General features: G+C 42.9%; 1 protein-coding gene across 8 annotated transcripts in view; it reads left to right on the forward strand.

Moving 5' to 3' along the window:
• The first annotated feature begins 486 nt into the window (after window positions 1-486).
• CADPS2 (calcium dependent secretion activator 2) overlaps window positions 487-19,813 on the forward strand; it is a 318,768-nt gene continuing 299,441 nt past the window's right edge. For 7 of the 8 annotated variants that reach the window (XM_072870283.1, XM_072870362.1, XM_072870837.1 and 4 more), the window contains exon 1: window positions 487-810. In XM_072870283.1, the coding sequence (XP_072726384.1) occupies window positions 487-810 (324 nt within the window). The remainder of the gene's footprint in view (window positions 811-19,813) is intronic. The other variant, XM_072870766.1, reaches the window with a different exon arrangement.

The raw sequence follows: 19,813 nt of genomic DNA on the forward strand, positions 1-19,813 counted from the left end.
CCCCGCGACGCGGGGCAGGGCGCAGCCGGGCCAGCCGCTGCCAGCACCGGCAGGGTGCGAGCGGCGCAGCGCTGCTGAGCGGGGGCCAGGGGCTTTCCCGGCCAGCAGCTGCCCTCGTCGCTGGGAGCCGAGCAGAGCCCAGCCCAGCCGAGCCGAGCCCAGCCGAGCCGGGGCAGGTGCGGCGCGGCCCCGCCCGGCCCAGCCACCTGCGGGCCGCTGCCCCCGCCGCGGCGGGCGGAGACGTCAGCCCGGCCCCGGCCCCGGCCCCGGCCCCGCCTCCGCCGGGAGCCGCTCGGAGCAATTCCCACGGCAACCCAGGCTCGACCCCCTTCCCAAACCCCGCCTCCCCTCCCCGCCCCTCCGCTCCCGCCCGGCCGCCGCCGCCGGTCGGAAACAGTCTGTGTGTAAACTCGACGTGTCCGGAAAGGTGCGCGCCGCTGCCCGCCTCGCTCCGCGCCCGGCCGCGGGGCGCGCCCGCCGAGCGCGATGCTGGACCCGTCCTCCAGCGAGGAGGAGTCCGATGAGGTGCTGGAAGAGGAGCGGCGGGACGTGCTGGTGGCGACGGGCGGCGGCTCGCCGCGCTCGCTGCCGCCGCCGCCCCGGGACCCGCGGGGCAGGGAGGCCGGCGCGGCGCGGGCGGCCAGCCCCAGCCCGTCGGTGCTGAGCGAGGGCCGGGAGGAGCAGGAGCGCCTGCAGCGAGAGGAGCGGGAGAAGCGGCTCCGGCTGCAGCTCTACGTCTTCATCGCGAGGTGCATCGCGCACCCCTTCAACGCCAAGCAGCCCACGGACATGGCCCGCCGGCAGCAGAAGGTGAGCCCCCGCCTCCCCTCTCCCGCCTGCCCCCGCCGCCCCCGGCCCCCGCCGCCGGCGCTCGCCCCCGGCCGGGCCATCCCGTGCCCGCCCGCCGGCAAGTGCCGCGCTGCCGCCGCCGCCGCCGCCGCGCTCCGGCCCGCAACAGGTTGAGCCGGGCGCCGGGCGGCGGCGGGGGCGCGGCGGGGGGAGCCGGCGCCGGCCCCCGGCGGCACGGCGAGCGCAGGCGGTGGGTGGGAGAGCTGGGCGTTGCCAAGCTCGGTTTCGGCGCGGCTTCTCCGAAACAGCACGTTTACCTAGACATCCATCAGTCACCAGGGGTAAAGTCTTTCAAGTTTTTCGAGCTGCGCTTAAAGTCGCCGTGCGAAGGAAATGGGAGCGCAGGGTGCGGGCGTAAGGGCGGTAGGGCCGGTTTGCAGTGGAAGAGGTGTTTCTGGTTCTCGGCGTTGTGTGATGGATGGAGTTCAACCTCCCAGAGGTGCCTCCTGCAAATCGTATTCTGACCATCTGTGCCCGACTCGAGCAAATTCAGCCGTAATACAGAGGTGACCGAGAAAACTATTTTGTTTCATTAATTATTAAGCGCGGTCTCTCTGCACAGAGAAACAATTAACGTGCGTGTTTGTGATGAGAATGGCCTTCTAGTGAAGGTTGACCAAAATTATCCTCTGCATCTTCAGAGACGGGCTCTTGAGAACTGGCAGGTATGCGGTAGGTGTTTATGCTGTAACGGTACTTACTCTCTCCTACTTTTGAGCTATTGAATAGGCAGAACACTTAAAGTTTTCAAACAAGGTACTGCATTTCCAGATAACCACTTAAAAGCTCAGTTCTTGAAATGTTTGCTCTAAAAAATTTGTATTTTTGTTTTTATACTTTCAGTTCTGTAAAACAAACAAACAAACCCAAATCAAAACAGAAAAGAAACAAAAAAAACCCCTACATGTCACTTTCCAGAGGGAACGGATTCAGTTCCACTTGGCTTTTTATGGTCTTAGAGATATGGAAATACCAAGGGTTTGTAAAATCCAATACTAAATGCTTTGGGGTGTCTGAATTATGTCTGTTATAGGTAATTTGTGCTTAGTGAATTCTCTGACAAGTTAACGTGGCAGTAATAATAAGATTTTTTCTGGAAGAACATTTTGTTTTAATTCAGTTTTAGGTATTTAAACTGTGAAGCCTGTATAAAGACATCTTGTAAGCAGGAAGTCAAAGAAAATCTGGCAAAATGAGAATTTTCACCGTCCCACTGAGGACTCCCCACCCCCAAAACAGAGTCATCATAGAAATGATATTTTGAAGGGACATCTGGAGGTCATCTAAGTGTGTCCTCCCGCTGGACAAAGCCAAAGCTGACCTGATGTAGTGTTGATATTAGTCTAGGTTCAAGCAGGAGGCTCAAAAGCCTCCAGAGATGAGATCCCGCAACCCATCCGTGTGACCTGCTCCAGTGCTGCATTGCCCTCTTCTTGATGAGATTTTCCTAATCAGCTTCCAAGTTACAACTTGTGGCCATCAACTGCAGAAGGTACTGAACATTTAGAAGTTCTCACTGATCTGAGTCACTAAGTATAGGAACTGCGTTTTAAAAATAGCTATGGTATTAATTATTTTTATTAATAAGATGTATGAAAAGAGATTACTGATGTGCAGCAAATACAGAAATACAACAATTGTGGATTTAACATGAGCAATTAACAGATTGATTGACAGAATTGACTTGATACCTAAAATTAAATGTTACTCTTGCTAATTGCTGTTTTTAAGTGAACTCTGACTTTTGGTTTAACTACTACATGTAGAAAGATATTTTTGTCATGTTTAGGAATTTAGCTGTAGAACAAGGATGATTTGTCATTCGCTGGTCAGGAACTAGTGTTTTTAAATAAGACATAACACAAAAAAATAATTCTTTCTAGGAGTTGCACTTCTCTCTAGAAGTAATGAAATGCCCATAAACATCCTTCCTCTTATCTGACAATTTGATATATTACCCAATGAATTACTGAATATAGGGTAGCAGAACTGGTCCTGAGTTTTGAGAGTTCAGATCGCTGAGAGCCATATGAAGGAGCCCTCTTCTGTGCTCTGATTTTTGCACTCTGTGCTGCACGGTGGCCCTGTGCCAGCCTTAGGAGTGAGAGTGCAACCACCTGTCTTACGCTGTGTCCTGTAGTAGGACACTTTTGGATGTGTGATAGCTGGACTCGTATTCCATAGGGTAAAAGTCTGTCTTATTTCCTGAATGAATTCTCTCACTGCCAAGATATGACACAGATGTGGACTGCCCCTTAATCTCTTGCTCTTTTGCTTCACATCTGACTTCTGTTATGTGGCTGGCTGTCCATTGCGAGCCGGACTGAGATTCCCTACCTGTGTTACTTAACTGGTACCTGTGTTACTTAACTGGAGCTGTTAACTACCGCATGCCCTGTCCATCATCAGTGGATAAGTGTTCCAAGGTATGGTTTTGAACCAGAACCTACGATGCTCTGTGGTTCCAGCTCCCAGCCCAGTCTACCTGTCTCTGGGCATGCACTCTTTGTAATGCTTTTGCACCAGCAGCCTTTCTGATAACCTAAGAATAGTATCCACCCTGCTTGAGAGCAGAAGTAATTTGTTCTTTCTGCCAGTTCATTTGGCATATTGCTGAGAAAATATTGCAGAATGCAGTTTGCTTCTTTTTTAATGTGGAACATATTATCCAGTAAGGGAATGAGATGGAATTCACATATCAAATATCCTCAATTGCATTGTAATATCAGTAAGGAGATGGTTTACAATATGGCTGGCTTCTTATGTTCTTGCTTCAGTATCAGATTAAAATATACTATACAGTATCTTGAAACCATCATACTTAATGGACTGGGTTATACTAATTAACATGAAGAATTTTAAATGCAGGCAGTGTTTCACTCCTCTGTTGTCCATTCTCATCCTTCTTTCTTCTCGCTAAGTAAAATTAGCTCAGCCCTATTGTGATAGATAAGATTAATTAAAAAAAGAAAAAGAAATCAAACTTTAAGAAAAAAAAAGAACTATCATAATTCACCAGACTCCATCAACTCTGCTAACTTGTTTTTAATGCCAAATTCAATGTAATTTAGCCCAGACTTTGCTGAAACACATACTTTTATAATCTGGCTGAATTTCTTTTTTTAATCTGCAGGATATGTGGTAGAAATACCCTTCTTTTTTTTTTTTTTTAACTGTTCAGAGCTAGCTGGTGACCTACTATTACATCCTGTCTTACTTTGGTTACTGGTAGATTTGTGGTGGAGAAGGAAGAATAAGCTAATATTGGAGATGTGGAACTGAAGCATGGCGTGATTTTTTTAAGGTGGGGTAGCAGATCCTGATGAAGATGGAGTTAGGTCTACAGAGTAGAACCAATATGTTCTTAGTAACATATTTTCAATAGATATTTATGGACATTTGGTCAAGTATTTTCCAAACTTTTAGAGAAATATTAATGTATTACATGCCATGCCTTTATCAAGCAAGGTTTGTCTGTCCCTGGTTTAAAGAGACCTTGTCACTCTTTTGTAGTTTCCCCTTGTTTTAATGAGTCCTCTGGAACGTATTTCAGCATCTTTCTTTTTCTGCCTCTCCACTCCTCTTCCTTTCTAGTCCAGCAAAAGAGAATAAGAGAATAGTTAGCTAATCCCATTCTTCTTCCTTCTTGTCTCCCACGCCAGCCAAACTGAATCTCAAACCAGCAGATTGAATTTGTCCTCAGAATGGGATTTAGGTGGTGAAAAGAAATGCATTCACAGTGTGGCTGTCTTCCATCAAGGAAAAGTGGCGTATGTGAACGTACGCAGAGTCAGTGATTACATGATGACCCTGGTAACTGTGGCTTATACCGATCAGTTGTACACGTGTATGTACATACTTGGTTTTACTCGGGGAGTGCGTGCCAAAGGCGAGCTCTGTATCTAGAAGATGAATCAGAGTTAAAGTTCCTGGGGAAGGAAGGGACAGTGAAGTGCTACAATTAACTAACAAAAAGTGTTTTTCCAGTGTTTTTCTTCCTCAATGTTTTAAAATTTACTCTACTAATGAAGTGGTCACACAGTAGAAACCCAAGACTGGGAGGGAAGTAACATTCCTATGCTAAACAATATTTCCTAATGCATGAAAGGCTTAGTACATCAAAGCTGATAATTCAAGTCTTGCTTTCATAGGTGATAAATAGCAGAAGTAATTGAGCTGGCTTTTTAGTAATCATAACTAAATGAGTTTACTTACATGATGACCTGTTTTCCTTCCATTTCTTCTCTCCACCTGCTCAATCATGAGTATATCAAAAACATTGACTTCTAGTTAATACTCAAACGTAGGAGTGGTACTATTCAGTGATTTATTTTCATCTGGACTCCATGAGTTTGTTCTTTCCTGTTTCTTGGACTTTACCTCTAAAGGAGAGGTTTGTAATGATACATGTCCACTAAATAACTTTATCAGGAAAATGTTGGTTACAGGGATGGACTTCATTCTCTGGATCACAGTTTTATTCTCAATGTCTTTATTTCTCCTGCCCCAAGCCTCACTTTTCCTTGCTTTTGAGCTAGTGGTGTGTATCTACTTATTGGTTGGCTGAGCATGTTTTGGGAAAGAAAAAATGCCTCTTGGCTTCTGAGCCTCCTTCATAAGATGCTGTTTTCCCCACTGCTAAGGTAGCAAGGAGAGTACATGGAACACTATTGTTGCCAGAAACTCTAGGCACACTTCAGAGGAAGAGCTTAGCTATAAAACTTGGCCATCTGGTCAAAATTCTGCTAAAGGGCTTTATAGGAAGATGTCTTCCATTTCTTCCTTCAATGTTTCCTTTACAAATTTTAATTTTTTTGTGAAGTGTTTCAGAAAGTCATTTTAAATCAAGTCTATTTGCTCCCCCCCCCATCACAAACACCTTGATAACACCTTGTCATGATGCTCTAAGCCATGTGTATTTTGTTTCAGTCAAGTTAGGATAGAGTATTTTGGTAAACCCTGTCAAAGCCTGTTAAGATGGTGGCCCACACAGGTCTATATGTATTAAGGCAAGATTATTGGCAAACAGATCTTTTTACCGCAGTCAGAACTTGCTCTTTGGGGAAGTAGTTGTTCTTGCCTGCAGTAGGAAAGTTGCTTACGATGGGCAACTGAGTCAACCATGGCTGAAGAAATACTGAAGGGTGATGAGAGAAGCAGAGCCTTCTAGTTACCAATGCCACTTCAGAAATGACAATCCATCAGAGTTTTGTTTTAATCTTAAACTGTTCAGCTGCCCTGCCAGCTCAGCTTTGATTGGTGTGGCTTGGCCAAAAGCTAGGCAATGTGCTGGGAAAACCAGGCTTTGGTAAACAGCTGTGTAATGAAGTGGACATGTAGGGACAGTCTGCAAACCTAGTCTTACTATCCTGAAAAATTAATCAGTCTCTTCTTTTGCTTGCTTGTTTTGTTTTCCCTGCCTATTTTACCCATACTTGCCTTTGAAATTTGATTGTTTTTAAATTATTATTATTTGAGGGGACAATTTTATTTTTTTTTTTCTGAATGAGTGAGCTCAGGTTGGTTGTTTCTTTCTGTCACCCATGCAGTTTGACAAGTGTGTTAACTCTGTAGGCAAATACCCCATTTAAAGTGCTTGAGGAAGATGACTTAGTTTTTTCTACAGAGGAGCTGACAGGAAGGGTGGTTGAAGAATCAGTTGAGTGCTGCCATCTCTGCAAGAACAGTACGGGGGAATTGGCTGGCTGGACTGCCTTGCATTTCTCACCCTTTGCAAGGAGTTGTTATTCTCGCATTATATTTTGTGTATCTGAACCATTGGTAATTGGTGACAGAGAAGCAGAAATACCAAATCAGTTCATCTTGTCCTTACAACTTTCTGTGACATTATCTGAGAAACATACTCGTTGCTGCCGTGGAAGAACAAAGCTGGTGAAAATACTCTTTTCCCCTCAGAACCGTATTCCTTTCCCTGTATCTGAAGAGGGGAAGTATATCAAAATATTCATTACCATGTACTGTCTTTAACTGTAGAATATTGCCAGAGCTATTGTTGGTTGCTAGTTGACTTAATCACTGAATGATGTATTTCTATAAAAGCAAATTTACCATTTCCCCCCTTCTTCCCCCATGTACACTGTTTGTCACCAGTTCATGTTTGGGGACACTACTAATCAATCACCTCTCCGTTTGCATGCTGCTTATTAGACTTGGTTTTTCTCTTTCTGGCTTTGTACCATTTCTTTTTAATATTGGTGAATATCATCCTGAAGTTGCTTTTGGTATATATTGTTTTGCTTTTTTAATGTACCTCTGTATTTGTGTTCTACTTTCCTGGTATCCTTGCTTCTTTTTTGTTTGTAGATGTCTCCTACTTTACTAGCTTAACACATCCCTCTCTCCTGCTGCTTCCCTTTTATTCGTATGCTTGCTAGAACTGGAAAGCTAATAGCTCAGAGACAAAACTTGCTTCCCATTTATCAACCCGAGAGGTGTCCATAGGGGAAGATGGGATGATGCATCTTCTTCTAGAGAAGTGCTTGGCTCCCCTCTGCTGATTGAGGGATGTGTGTTGGGGTGCTAGTCTTTGTGCCTTGACTCTGGTCCTATGTTTAGTTGTACTGAGCCCCAGTTAGTATGTTAGTCTATCTGAACTGGGTGCCAGCCTCTGAGGTTTTTAAACTTTTAAATCTTTAAGTCTCTTTTCATATAGGTTTTTTTGGCACAGTGGCTGCAAAGATGCCTCCTATATTTCTTTCCAACTTACTCCTCTTGCTGCCTGCTGATGGCTGTGGCATGTACAGATCTGGTACTCAAACTTCTCCTTGGTTTCTAGCTATTGCTGTTCAGGAGGGGAGGCAGGGAGAGGAACAGCATCTGCTGAACTCCCGTTGCCTTTGCCTAGCGCCTATCTCCAGTGCCCGCTTCTGCCTAGAAGTGCTGGCACCAAATTGAAAGCAGCCCAGTTCTTGTGTGTCGCAGCTGATTCCCACAGGTTTCAGAATAGCAGCTGTGAAAAGGCAGTTTCCAGTTTGTTGCTGTGTGGGGGAAACTCTGAGCAGCAGGAGAGGCAGAGTGTTTGTATGTAGGTACCAGGCTGCATCAGCTTAGGTTTGCGTTTTGAAGGTTATTTTCACAGCCATAAGTGTTGAAGGCTTTTCCTTTTTTGTTTAAAATTCTCTAGAAGTTGACGGTACTTGCCCAAAAGAATTTATTTCTGGTTCTTATTTATTTTGCAGCGAGGAGATAAAGCATATGCTTCTCTTCAAGCGTGATTACTTGTATGCATAAGTTTAAGAATGTTCTTGAGTGTTTTTCCTGTCAGGAAGGGGAAGAGCATTCATTAACAGCATTGTGAAGAACGAACAGATATACAGTGAGTACTTCTTTAACTACATGACCTGGTGAAGAAAAATTAGAAGAGAAGGTGATTGTACAAGAATTTTTCTCCAGCTCTGTTTCAATTTTTCTCTCATGCATTAATTATTCATTTATGTTCAATTGTCTCGGCTGTGGGGTTTTGGAAGTAGAGGCTGGCAGCGTCTGTTTAATGAAAGTGCTGGAGGGATACTCTTGAGTGATAGTATAGACACAGACAAAGAATCCTTAGGATAGTACTTTGAGTAGACTTGTTTGGGCCATAGACAAAGACGTGGAAGAAAGGACAAACGCTCAGATAGTGTATATAAATGAGATCTCCAAAGAGATGATGTACATCTGCAAAGATTAGGGGAGAAATGGAAATCAGTGATGGAGAGTTTCATGGACTGAGTTGAAGGTATTGAGAAAGTACGTGGAACTGAATTAATTTTGGAGTAGAGAAACTGTCCATCAAGGACAATGACAAAGGTAAGAGGAATGAATTTGTAGCAGAGAAATCCACTGGTCGTGAGAGTTATGCTTTTCAGTATGAAACAGAAATGAAGGAGGAATTATCTTGGGTATAAGAGTTTGCAAGAAAGATATTGGGCTAGGAAAAAGAGGTAAGGATTAAGCTGGGAAAAAGTGAATAGTCTCAATATCCATGTCAGTGTAATACAGAATAGCAAGGGCAAAGAGTTGTTGAGAAACTTGGTGCTCAGAAGTTGGAGTCCATGGAAATCAGAGTGGTAGGACATAGTACATTGGGGAAAACAGTGTTCTCATGGTCCCAGATTTTTTTTCTGCAGAAGGTTGCAGTTGTTATGTGTTTAGGTTTTTCTTACAGTGGATTAATGAGTTTTCTTTTTTTGGAAGAAAAAAAAAAAAAATCCACCCAGGCAGTCTGGGCTGTATATTTATCTTGCTGGCTTTTGCTGGGGAGCATCCCCAGTTTGTGCTTATTGCTCATATGTTCCTTCATTTATTTCTAAATTATGTATTCTGAGGCCTTGTAGTAAGGTACTGGCGTTTGTTTCTCATTCAAAAGTGTTCTATGAATGTTTCACCATTCCAACTGTTTAATACATCAAATATGCATTAGTGTTAAAATATTAATATTGACCAGTTTTTGTTTGTTGTTTTTTTTTTTATTATTTTGATCTCCTTATGGATGGAGCATAAGCAAAGAAAAGTAAAAATAAAGATGATGTGGTTGTTTGGTATAGATCTGATATTAAATCGTCTTAGCCATGAGTTCCCCTCTGGCTCGCTGTTCCTTCCTACAGTGTCATTAAAAGGCAGAAGATTTTTCAGTCTCTTGCCAGTGGGGATTGAAGAGCAACAAATAACGATATTATTTGGAGATGGAAGTTAACAAACTCCATTAGAAATTTTTGTTTCTAGTAATCTTCAACTTAGAGAGTTGGAGTATTTGCCTGAATGGACACTTCAATTCAGCTTGTGGTGACTTAACACCAAATGCAATATCATTCTCGTGACCACATATATGCTACAAACGGCAGAGGTTCTGAGCGTGCTAGTACGCGGTTATGAAGTAATTAGAAGATTTTTAGCTTAAATATTCTGTGACACAAATTCTACCAATCTTGTTTATATGGTTTTGGGTTCTTTTCAGAATGCTTTGGCTCCCAAATTCAATTACTCTAAAAACATCACTTGAGATTTTTAAGGCCAACTTTTAAAGTTGTCTTTCTCTGTCATCCAAGTTTTTAGGTATCCTTACTTAATGCTTCCAGGCCTTTTTCCATTATAATAAATGTTAGAAAATTACTAGCTATGTTTTGTGTATATAAGCCTTCTGTTTTACCACTTGGAACATAAAAAAATAAACATACTGTAAAGGTAATCTGAGAGTTATGAGATCTGGCAGCCTGTGGATATATAGATATATTTTGATCATGTGTTGCTGAAAAGGAAATAAATTAAGAATGTCATTCTTAACTGTGTAATTTAAAGGTGATCTGCTTGATCTACAGATCAGTCACCCACTAGTATCAATGTATGTAAGTATTTTTGTGCGCAGCTCTCGCTCGGGCACCCTGTCTGTAAGATGGTTAGTACTTTATGGGACTGCTGTTACAGCGAGATGAAGGTTCGTTTGTCCCTTCTTTGCCCCCACCTCCCATAGGCTGGGGTGGGGAATTTTAGGAGCAGTACTTGCTTTTCAAGACCTCTTTACTTTCTAAATTGCAAGGAAGGACAGTGGTACACTGTGAACAGGGCTGGGTATTATTGTTTATCCTTGCTTGGCTTTTCCTCAAAGTTAGAATCATAGAATCGTTTACATTGGAAAAGACCCTTAAGATCATCAAGTCCAATCGTTAACCTAGCACTGCCAAGTCCACCACTAAACCATGTCCCTAACCACCACATCTGCACATCTTCTAAATACCTCCAGGGATGGCGACTCAACCACTTCCCTGGGCAGCCTGTTCCAATGCTTGATAACCCTTTCAGTGAAGTAAAATTTCCTAATATCCAGTCTAAACCTCCCCTGGTGCAACTTGAGGCCATTTCCTCTCGTCCTATCACTTGTTACCTGGGAGAAGAGACCGACCCCCACCTCTCTACAACCTCCTTTCATGCAGTTGTAGAGAGCAATAAGGTCTCACCTCAGCCTCTTTTTTGCCAGGCTAAACAACCCCAGTTCCCTCAGCTGCTCCTCATAAGACTTCTGCTCTAGACCCTTCACCAGCTTCCTTGCCCTTCTCTGGACACGCTCCAGCACCTCAAAGTCTCTCTTGTAGTGGGGGGCCCAAAACTGAACACAGTGTTTGAGGTACGGCCTCACCAGTGCCGAGTCCAGGGGCACGATCACTGCCCTAGTCCTGCTGGCCACACTGTTTCTGATACAAGCCAGGATGCCATTGGCTTTCTTGGCCACCTGGGCACACTGCTGGCTCATATTCAGCTGGCTGTCAACCAACACACTCAGGTCCTTTTCTGCCGGGCAGCTTTCCAGCCACTCTTCCCCAAGCCTGTAGCGTTGCATGGGGTTGTGGCCCAAGTGCAGGACCTTGCACTTGGCCTTGTTAAACCTCATACAGTTGGCCTCGGCCCATCGATCCAGCCTGTCCAGGTCCCTCTGTAGAGCCTTCCTCCCCTCAAGCAGATCAACACTCCCACCCAACTTGGTGGTGTTGGCAAATTTACTGAGGGTGCACTTGATCCCTTCATCCAGATCATTGATAAAGATATTAAACAGAACTGGCCCCAGCACAGAGCCCTGGGGGACACCACTTGTGACCGGCCACTAACTGAAGTAAACTCCATTCACCACCACTCTTTGGGCCCGGCCATCCAGCCAGTTCTTTACCCAGCAAAGAGTACACCCATCCAAGCCATGAGCAGCCAGTTTCTCCAGCAGAATGCTGTGGGAAATGGTGTCAAAGACTTTACTGAAGTCTAGATAGACAACATCCACAGCCTTTTCCTCGTCCACTAGGCGGGTCACCTTGTCACAGAAGGAGATCAGGTTGGTCAAACAGGACCTTCCTTTCATAAACCAATGCTGACTGGGCCTGATCACTTGGTTGTCCTGTACGTGCCGTGTGATGGCACTCAAGATGATCTGCTCCATAACCTTCCCTGGCACCGAGGTCAGGCTGACAGGCCTGTAGTTCCCCGAATCCTCCTTCCAGCCCTTCCTGTAGATGGGCGTCACATTTTCTAATGTCCAGTCAACTGGGATCTCCCCGGTCAGCCAGGACTGCTGATAAAGGATTGAAAGCGGCTTGGTGAGCACTTCTGCCAGCTCCCTCAGTATCCTTGGGCAGATCCCACCCAGCCCCATAGACTTGTGTGTATCTAAGTGGTGTAGCAGGTCGCTAACCATTTTCCCTTGGATTATGGCGGCTTCACTCTTCATTCGTGCATTGGAGCAACTGGATTGCGACAGTCTTTCTGCTACTTTAATACAACTTGGTGTCTGTAGATGAAAAGCATCATGTAAGAATGAGAAGTTATTTTTTTGTTGCCATTTCTTTAAAATGGCAACAAAATTATTCAGACTTTCACTAAATCACTAGCTGGTTTATGTGTTCTGTATATTTAAGCTCTAATAGATTATTAACACATTATTTTGCTAACTACAGTTGTTAGTCAGAACTCAGTCTGGAATGGGCTTCAAGAGGTCACAGATATATGATAAAATCAGTAAACCGGCTAAAGCCTCCATACCTAACCCTCTTGCTGTATTACAAGCTGTATCTGTTACAAGTGCACTTAATTACACAGAGCAGCACACAAGGGAAGGAGGCTGTACAGGCTGGCAGAGTTCTTCCCTTATTATAAAAATCTATTTCTAAGCCTGACTGCTGTATTTTACTAATCCATGCCTGATGGTGTTGGGCTGATGTGCAGTGGTCATGGCTACTGTCCAGTAGCTGCAGAAGTATGATCTGCTGAGATAACTGAGACTTTTGAAAAGCAAGGCCATCCCCAAAGATAACATGCTTAATCAGTGACAGCATCAGCATCAGCATCACCATTTTAGTTCAGATCAGGAGTGTGCTTTAAAGTCACCCTCCTTGTCCCACTCGCAGAGTTCTGGTTTGGACTGCTTGAATGTGACTGTGTGTGGGCAAAGCTAAACCAGAAGTTACATTCTAGGAGCACGTTAAGTCCGTGCAACAGGACTGAGGTAAAGCCTCCTGAAATGCGTTTAGGGTAGGTGTTAGGTCCTCAGCATGAACTGCTTCGCTGTACAGGTGCACTTTTTCTGGTGTTACGCTGCTTGCCAGTGTAGACGTGACTTCAGAGAGAGTCAGAGAGATTTAAAATACAGCAACTAACACAGAGTCAAGAAAGAGAGATGGAACCCAAATGAGATAAATAGCACAACAGGGCAGTCTCCTTTCTGAGCCAGTAAAGCAGGACAGAATATACAATGCAAACATAAAAACACCTGAAGTAACAAAGTAATAGTCTTGCTATGTCTGAAGTTAATTAGGGTCAACAAACTGCCCCTAATTATTAAAAGTGTGGGATCCTCAGCAAAGCTGCCTGGGATACTAATTAAAAGAACTGATTATAAAAAATAGAATGCTTAATTAATGATTGAGAAATCAGTTTCAAGAGTATCTTCAGACAGCAAATAAAGTGCCCTTGGAAAATATTGTGACACCCTGAGCCATCCACTGAATCTAATCCCGCAGATAGACCTGAACTGATTTGCAAGAGGTTGCTGTGCTTTCTAGTGCTGAGGTAGGGATTAATGGGGGCGGAATGACAGGTAGAATAGGAATAGTATTTCCACTTTAATATCAAATACTATCTTCAATTTTTTTTTATGTATTACTTCAATAGAACCTGGTTATGAAATATGCTGACAATACTGTATTTTGGTTTAATAGTTGGCTTTGCAATAGTCTGCTGCTTGTACAGCTGAGTGAGGTCTTTAATGCTTGGAGAGGGCCTTTGGGTAGTATCCTCTCTGTGTTGATTAGTAGTGTGTGTGTGTGTGTGTGGCAACTGTTTGCCATCAAGTGTACAGGCCACCAAATGGACTGTGATTTTTCTAGGTTCTTGAAGAAACAGCAATCTGAAAATTACATTTGACAGAACAAAAATGGAAAGTTTAAAGATTTATCTTCCTTGCAAAATAAAAAATCTAGCCCGATTAATGATTTCTTTTATTTTTAATTTTTTTTCCTAAGCAGTTTTTTAAAGGGGGTAATCAGGGGTTAAGTTCTATCCAGGCACCTGTTTGGGTGTTCCTGCCTAATTGGGCACTCCTTAATTTATAAACTTGAGATGTTTCTAATAGCCTCAATTACTGTGACATGTTTATAGAAACTTAGATTAGCAATAACAAAGCTGTAAATGCTTGGAAGCATGGAACCCCGTGTGTAATTTCCTATGCTGCTTCTCAGCATCTGCCAGGGGCCAAGGTGGGAGGCTGGAGGTGCCCCAAAGTGCTGGGGTGAGCATGGAGGCAGCCAAGAGGGACACAGGAGCCTTTAAGGAATTAGGCTGTGAGACCAATCCACTGCTGTATGATGTCCCTCCAGCCAGGCATTAGATATAATTCTCGCTGGTTGATCTGCGATCGTTGTAGCGAGCCCCCCTTTATGTGGGATTCATGTTCACAGAGGGAGCAGACCCAGAACTGAAATATCTATATCCTCCATAGTGTCTTTTACTTGTTCTGGGATTCAATAAATTGATCAGTATCTCTTTGGTCTTATAAGGTTGTGTGTTGTAACTCTGAATGTATTCTTATACTGGAAAAGGGGAAACTATCGACTCATGTACGCCTGAATTGAGACCGTGACCGTGCTGTGCGACCGAGGTGGGGGGCAGTGGTCCTGCTGCTGGTGGTGCATCCCTGCTTCCTTGCACGCTGTGGTTCTGCCAAATTCCCTATGGGACGTGAAAAATATGCATATGTATGGTTATATGTAAAAGGAAGGAGAGAGTGAGTGTGTATGCGCATGAGAGAGGCAGGGGAAAAAAGCTATAGATACTGATAGGAGGGGAGTAGAATGAGTGCTCCATAGCATGTTATGATCTAATCTGTTTTAAAGAGGTTACACGTTGAGTGTAAAATACTGAATGCAAGCCACTTAATACTGCTACTTTTTCAGAAACATCTTTACCTGTTTGTTGTGGTAAAAAATGTAAATTGCCATTTACTTTCTTTAAAAATGAACAATACCCGCTCCCTACCCCCCAAAGCAAACCAAACCAACAAACCCAACACCCCAAACCCTGCAGATCTATATTTCTGCCTTGGCTCAGTTTGGTAGCTACTTCACGTAAAATGAAACTCCTAAACCTTGTGATAAGGGAGCAAAGATGTTCCTATGGCTTCTATTAACAGTAGAGGTTTTATTTTTTATTAATATTGAGCTTTCAGAATTGATCTGATTCCTTAGGGCTAGCTCAGAGTGTGTCCTATTGAATACAGTACACTGAATTTCTACTTTTCTATTTCTGCTGTTTAAGTCTTACAGGCATAAGACTTAAATATCTGATTTGTTTTTGTATTTGAGGATGGATTTATGCCTTGGCTGCAGAAATTTGCTCTGGATTGAAACATAGCATATGTGTTCTCAGTGTGAAAGATAATTTATTTTCCTAATTCGATGCAATTTGTATTTTTTTTCCTACAGTGGAAAAATAATTAGTTCCAATAGGAAAACAGCTATCCTGATTGTGTGGTTAAAAATAAAAGGGCAAAAAAAATACTACCTCCCTGCACTTCACAACTGTGCAGATAGCTCTTATCTTTTTCTCACTCTGACTTTAGTGAGGCTACAGAGCAACTGGCACAGCTATCATAAGCCACTCTTTGGGAGGAAAAAAGAAGTTGGCCCATTTTATTTTTAATAGTGATGTGGTTAGAGTGGAACAGCTTCTTCATATCAGTGATCAGAATTACACTGCCTCAGTGCTAATAAGATAAATGCATACTGATTAGAATAGCTGGAGTGATACGTAGACTGAGAGATTGAGTAAAGAGGTATGAGATGTTGAAGCTCTGAGCAATACAGATGGTCAGTGATGCAAATCCATTTCAGTCTATACTGCTGGAGAGCCTGGAAAATGGACAGAATTGCATAATAACATCAGAAGAAGATAGGTAGCCTCTAACCTTTTCTTTCAATACAGGTGAAGGATTCAGAGTGAGAAACTAGATTGTTTTGTCAATGGAGTGAACCCATCCTTGGACAGTATGTGCATTTGTGTGTTTAAGGCAGGTGTCAGGGAATATTTATTCACTACAGCCATTCATATGAGTAAGTAAAAAAAAATAGAACTCAGGGTACTATCAAAATTGTAAGACTGTACCAAAATGCTTGTAAGTTGCTTGCTAATTTTAAGCCTGATAATTTTAAGCCCAATAAAACATTGAAATAATTTGATTTTTCTTAATAGCAAGTAAATAAATTTGTGCAATCAGTGCAGAAGAGTGAGAAAGATCAGCATAGACTAAACTAATACAGTTTTAAAGAGAGGATGGCATTTAATGCAGGAGAATTTTATTTCTTCTTTTTTAAGAGGAGTCATAAACTTGTGGATGCTTTGAGATAGGCTGAGTTAGGAACACTGTTTCTGATGCAGTAGCTTCTAAGCAGTTTCATGTGTGTTTGCAAATTGTGTGCATACAACTTAGTAAACCAAAACCAGGGCTTTTTCTGAAGGGTGGCACGAATAGGATATCTGTAGGTTTCCCCTCAATAGTTCTTGTGTTAGGTATTTTATCCACCTGCCAGTTCAGAAGATTCTTTCTGAATCACAAAATAGTTACTGGGGAATAGCACCACTCTGCCAAACAGCTCTGCTACCCTATTTGTGCCTTTAGTGATACCTGTTTAATTAAATGCTTTGCTTTTGTCAGAACGTGTAGTAAGCTAGGCTAACAAAACTACCGTGCCTCGGGTACATCTAGTAAGCACCCTGGCGTATATCATGGCTGGATGAAATTATTGCTTTGCTGTGGGGTGGAAAGCTTATCTTGAAAAATTATTGCAAAACTGATGAGTATCTTCAACAAACAAGTTACTGTGTATCGTAGTTTTACACCAAATGGGAAGGGACCTCCTGCATTGAGGCAGTATCATGTCCAAACAAGAGACCTGTTGTCTTTTTTATAAGCAGGTAAAACTTCAGTTAGTAGGTATCCCCACTGTTTTTCATTACTCTAATAGTTGTGAGACTTCTGTTTCCTGACTGAATGCATTTGCAGTTTGTTTTATGCCCACTTGCTGTTCTGTCAGCTCTGCCCTTCACTTAAAATAACAGCTTTTCCTTCCTGAACGATTTAATAGAGGATGGTGTCTTGTTCTGCTCTATGAAACAATCCAAGGTCTGAACCATCCCTCAGGCAGTAGTCTCTCTCCTTCTCTGCTTATCCTAATGCTTTGTCTGTATGTTTTGCAGCTGGAATTAATGCACCCTCCTTCTCATGTCGCCTTTCACGTTAGCACGGTGCCTGGGGTACACTGAGGCAGCACATCTGAGCCTTCAGCTCAGAGCAGCCAAGGAGAACGAAAATCTCGCAGAAGTTCTTGTGAGTCCTGGCCTGAAGTGTGGGATGCTGAATTTCACCCCATTTCTGTTACTGCAGCTCCCATGCTAGCTGTGTTTTCCGGTATGGTTTTCTTATCCACTCTGTGTGCTAGTGCATCCCAGCCTTGAATTTCAGTATCAGTCTTCAAAATCGGAAGATTATAATGTCATGTTCCTGTTCTTTCTCTCATAACAAGTATGGAAATACTGCATTTATGTTTAATTCGCAGGTACAGCCCTCCAGAACTTTGCAGCTACCTTTCCGGAGGCCTGCTATTTCTCCTTTAACACTTACCCTCACGTTTTTGTGGATTTTTTTTTTTTCCCCTTTGTGGCAGTATCTCAGCTGCTTAACTGTTGTCTAGATAAGATCTACAGCATTCTTTTAGCCAGAAAGCAAGAATAAAAAGCAAATGGATTACTTTATTTTTATCATCTTTTAAATAATTCTGGCAAATCTGTGACTTTGTATGACTAATCCTTCCCGTTCTGGGTCAGATGTTGCGCCATTATCCTGATTCTAACCTTATTTTTATGTCCTTCTCCTGAGGAGTCTATGCTCCTCTGAATATAGAGACCTGCTGCCCTCCTTTGGGATGGAGGTTTCTTTGGGCAATGCAGGACAGCTTTCAGACTCTTCTTCTGAAGAACTTCCACACTGCCTCATTCAGGTCTCTCAACTCCTCAGTCTAGATGACTGAATTGACTAAGTCCTCTTAATTCCTTGACATGGAGAATAAATTATCACTTCTCAGTTTCCAGGCTAGAAAGATCTTTCTGACAAAATACAAACTGCTGAGGCTGGATTCATGTTCAATAACTATGCATATCTGCATGCTCTCAAAATAATTAAGTGCTGCAGTGATAAAGAACAAAGCCCGTTCAGTGGCACAATTCATACGCATTCAGTTGCAGCATTGCTGTGTGCCTTCCTGTTAATTCATTTTTAGCCCAACTGGTTGTCCAATAAGCTTCTAAAAAGGCTGTTTCTGACCACATTTGGCACGCTGCAGAGCAAAGTTTAACAAACATCTGTTGGGTCAAGCTTTTCGTTGACCACGGGAGGTTAAATGATCAGGACATGCTGATTTCTCTACAGAATGCATCTAGACTTGTGAATTTTTACTATACTTTTGCATATGACTTGAATGTTCATAGCAGACAACATATATAATGGTGCGATTATGCCGCAGCATTTGGAGTTAATTCTCCCCTCTAAAATCTAAAATATTATCCAGCATACTTGAGCCAATGTTTTTGTTTTCAAACCCACTGACATGTATACACATTGTTTTTCTGTGTGGCAAAAGACATAGATTCATGCTTCCTTCCTAACTTCCTTTGACACCATAACTTTGTGGCTGAATAGAGCATGACAGTGAGTGACTTCTACGCCTGCCTCATCTTTTATCCTGCCTGCAGTGCTATAATTCAGGCATCTCCCAACACTGAAAAGTTGCAAGGAGCCTTGGCTTGTCTGCCTTACTCCTACTTAGCACTTCTAAGTAATTACAATTTTTGGAAAAGCTGGTACAAAGAACATACTGTGAATTATTCTGAAGGTCAGTCATTATTTCTGTGCTTCTTGGGAACAGTGCTCATGCTTGTGCTAGGGACCGAGTGAATCACTTTGAAACTCTGGTTCTTGTTCCTGTGAGGTTTACTTGCACAAAGTTACGCCAACCTCATTCACCACAACTCTCTTCCACTTCTCACACTCCTCAACTGTACTGGATTTTACAGAACAGCATGTGTGTCTTTTCTTTTGGTTCAGGATCGTGTTGTCTGGTCCTTTGCACCAGAAGGAAGAAAAGCTTTAGAAAGGGGAAAAGAGGCATCCTGTCAAATTAACTCGGTAGTCTCAGTAAAAGAGTGCAGAACTGGGAGCTGGAGGAAGGAATAAGCTCAATCTCTCCCCCTGAAAGCTCTGATTTCTGTATGCTTCAGTCCTTCACTGTTATGCCCTCTGCGCAAAACATGAAGGATAGCTAAGTATGGGTCCTCTGCTGTCACTTTGCAAATAATAGAAATATTGAAAGTTGATTTTTAGCTGAAGTTTGGAAAGGAAATTGCATCTCCAGAATAGCAGACACTGCCCCCAATTTGCTATGCCATAACTATGCAAGAGTGTCAGCTCTGTTCCTCCGGCATGTTCCTAATCACTGTGCCATTTTTTTTCTGTGATAGTGGGAGAGATAGAGATCAGGAATCCTGTTCTATTGCTTTTGGTTAGATACATAAATTACCAGCACAGTGTGTACTCAAATCTTCTTAAGCAGCTTTTGCGGATAAAAGATAGGAATTTACTCCCAACTTAAACGCGAAAGGCCTGTGCTGAGCATCTACAGATCCGTCGCTCAGCCCTTCCTGGTGATCTGAGAGGGAAGGATACTCGATAATTGTATGTGACAAGATTAGTCCAATTTCTTTTTTCCAAAACTTAATTGTTACTGGTAGAAAAATTCCCTTTAAAGCAAGTGGATATTATAAAAAAACAACAAACAAACAAAACCCCAACCGCTAGATTATGCAGTGTTTTGAGGAGGAAGAAAAATGCAGGTTTTGCACTCCTACTAGTTTGAGTAAGCCTTTGGTGTCACTTCAGATA

Source organism: Ciconia boyciana, chromosome 1 (assembly GCF_034638445.1).
Source record: "Ciconia boyciana chromosome 1, ASM3463844v1, whole genome shotgun sequence".
Taxonomy (NCBI): Eukaryota; Metazoa; Chordata; class Aves; order Ciconiiformes; family Ciconiidae; genus Ciconia; species Ciconia boyciana.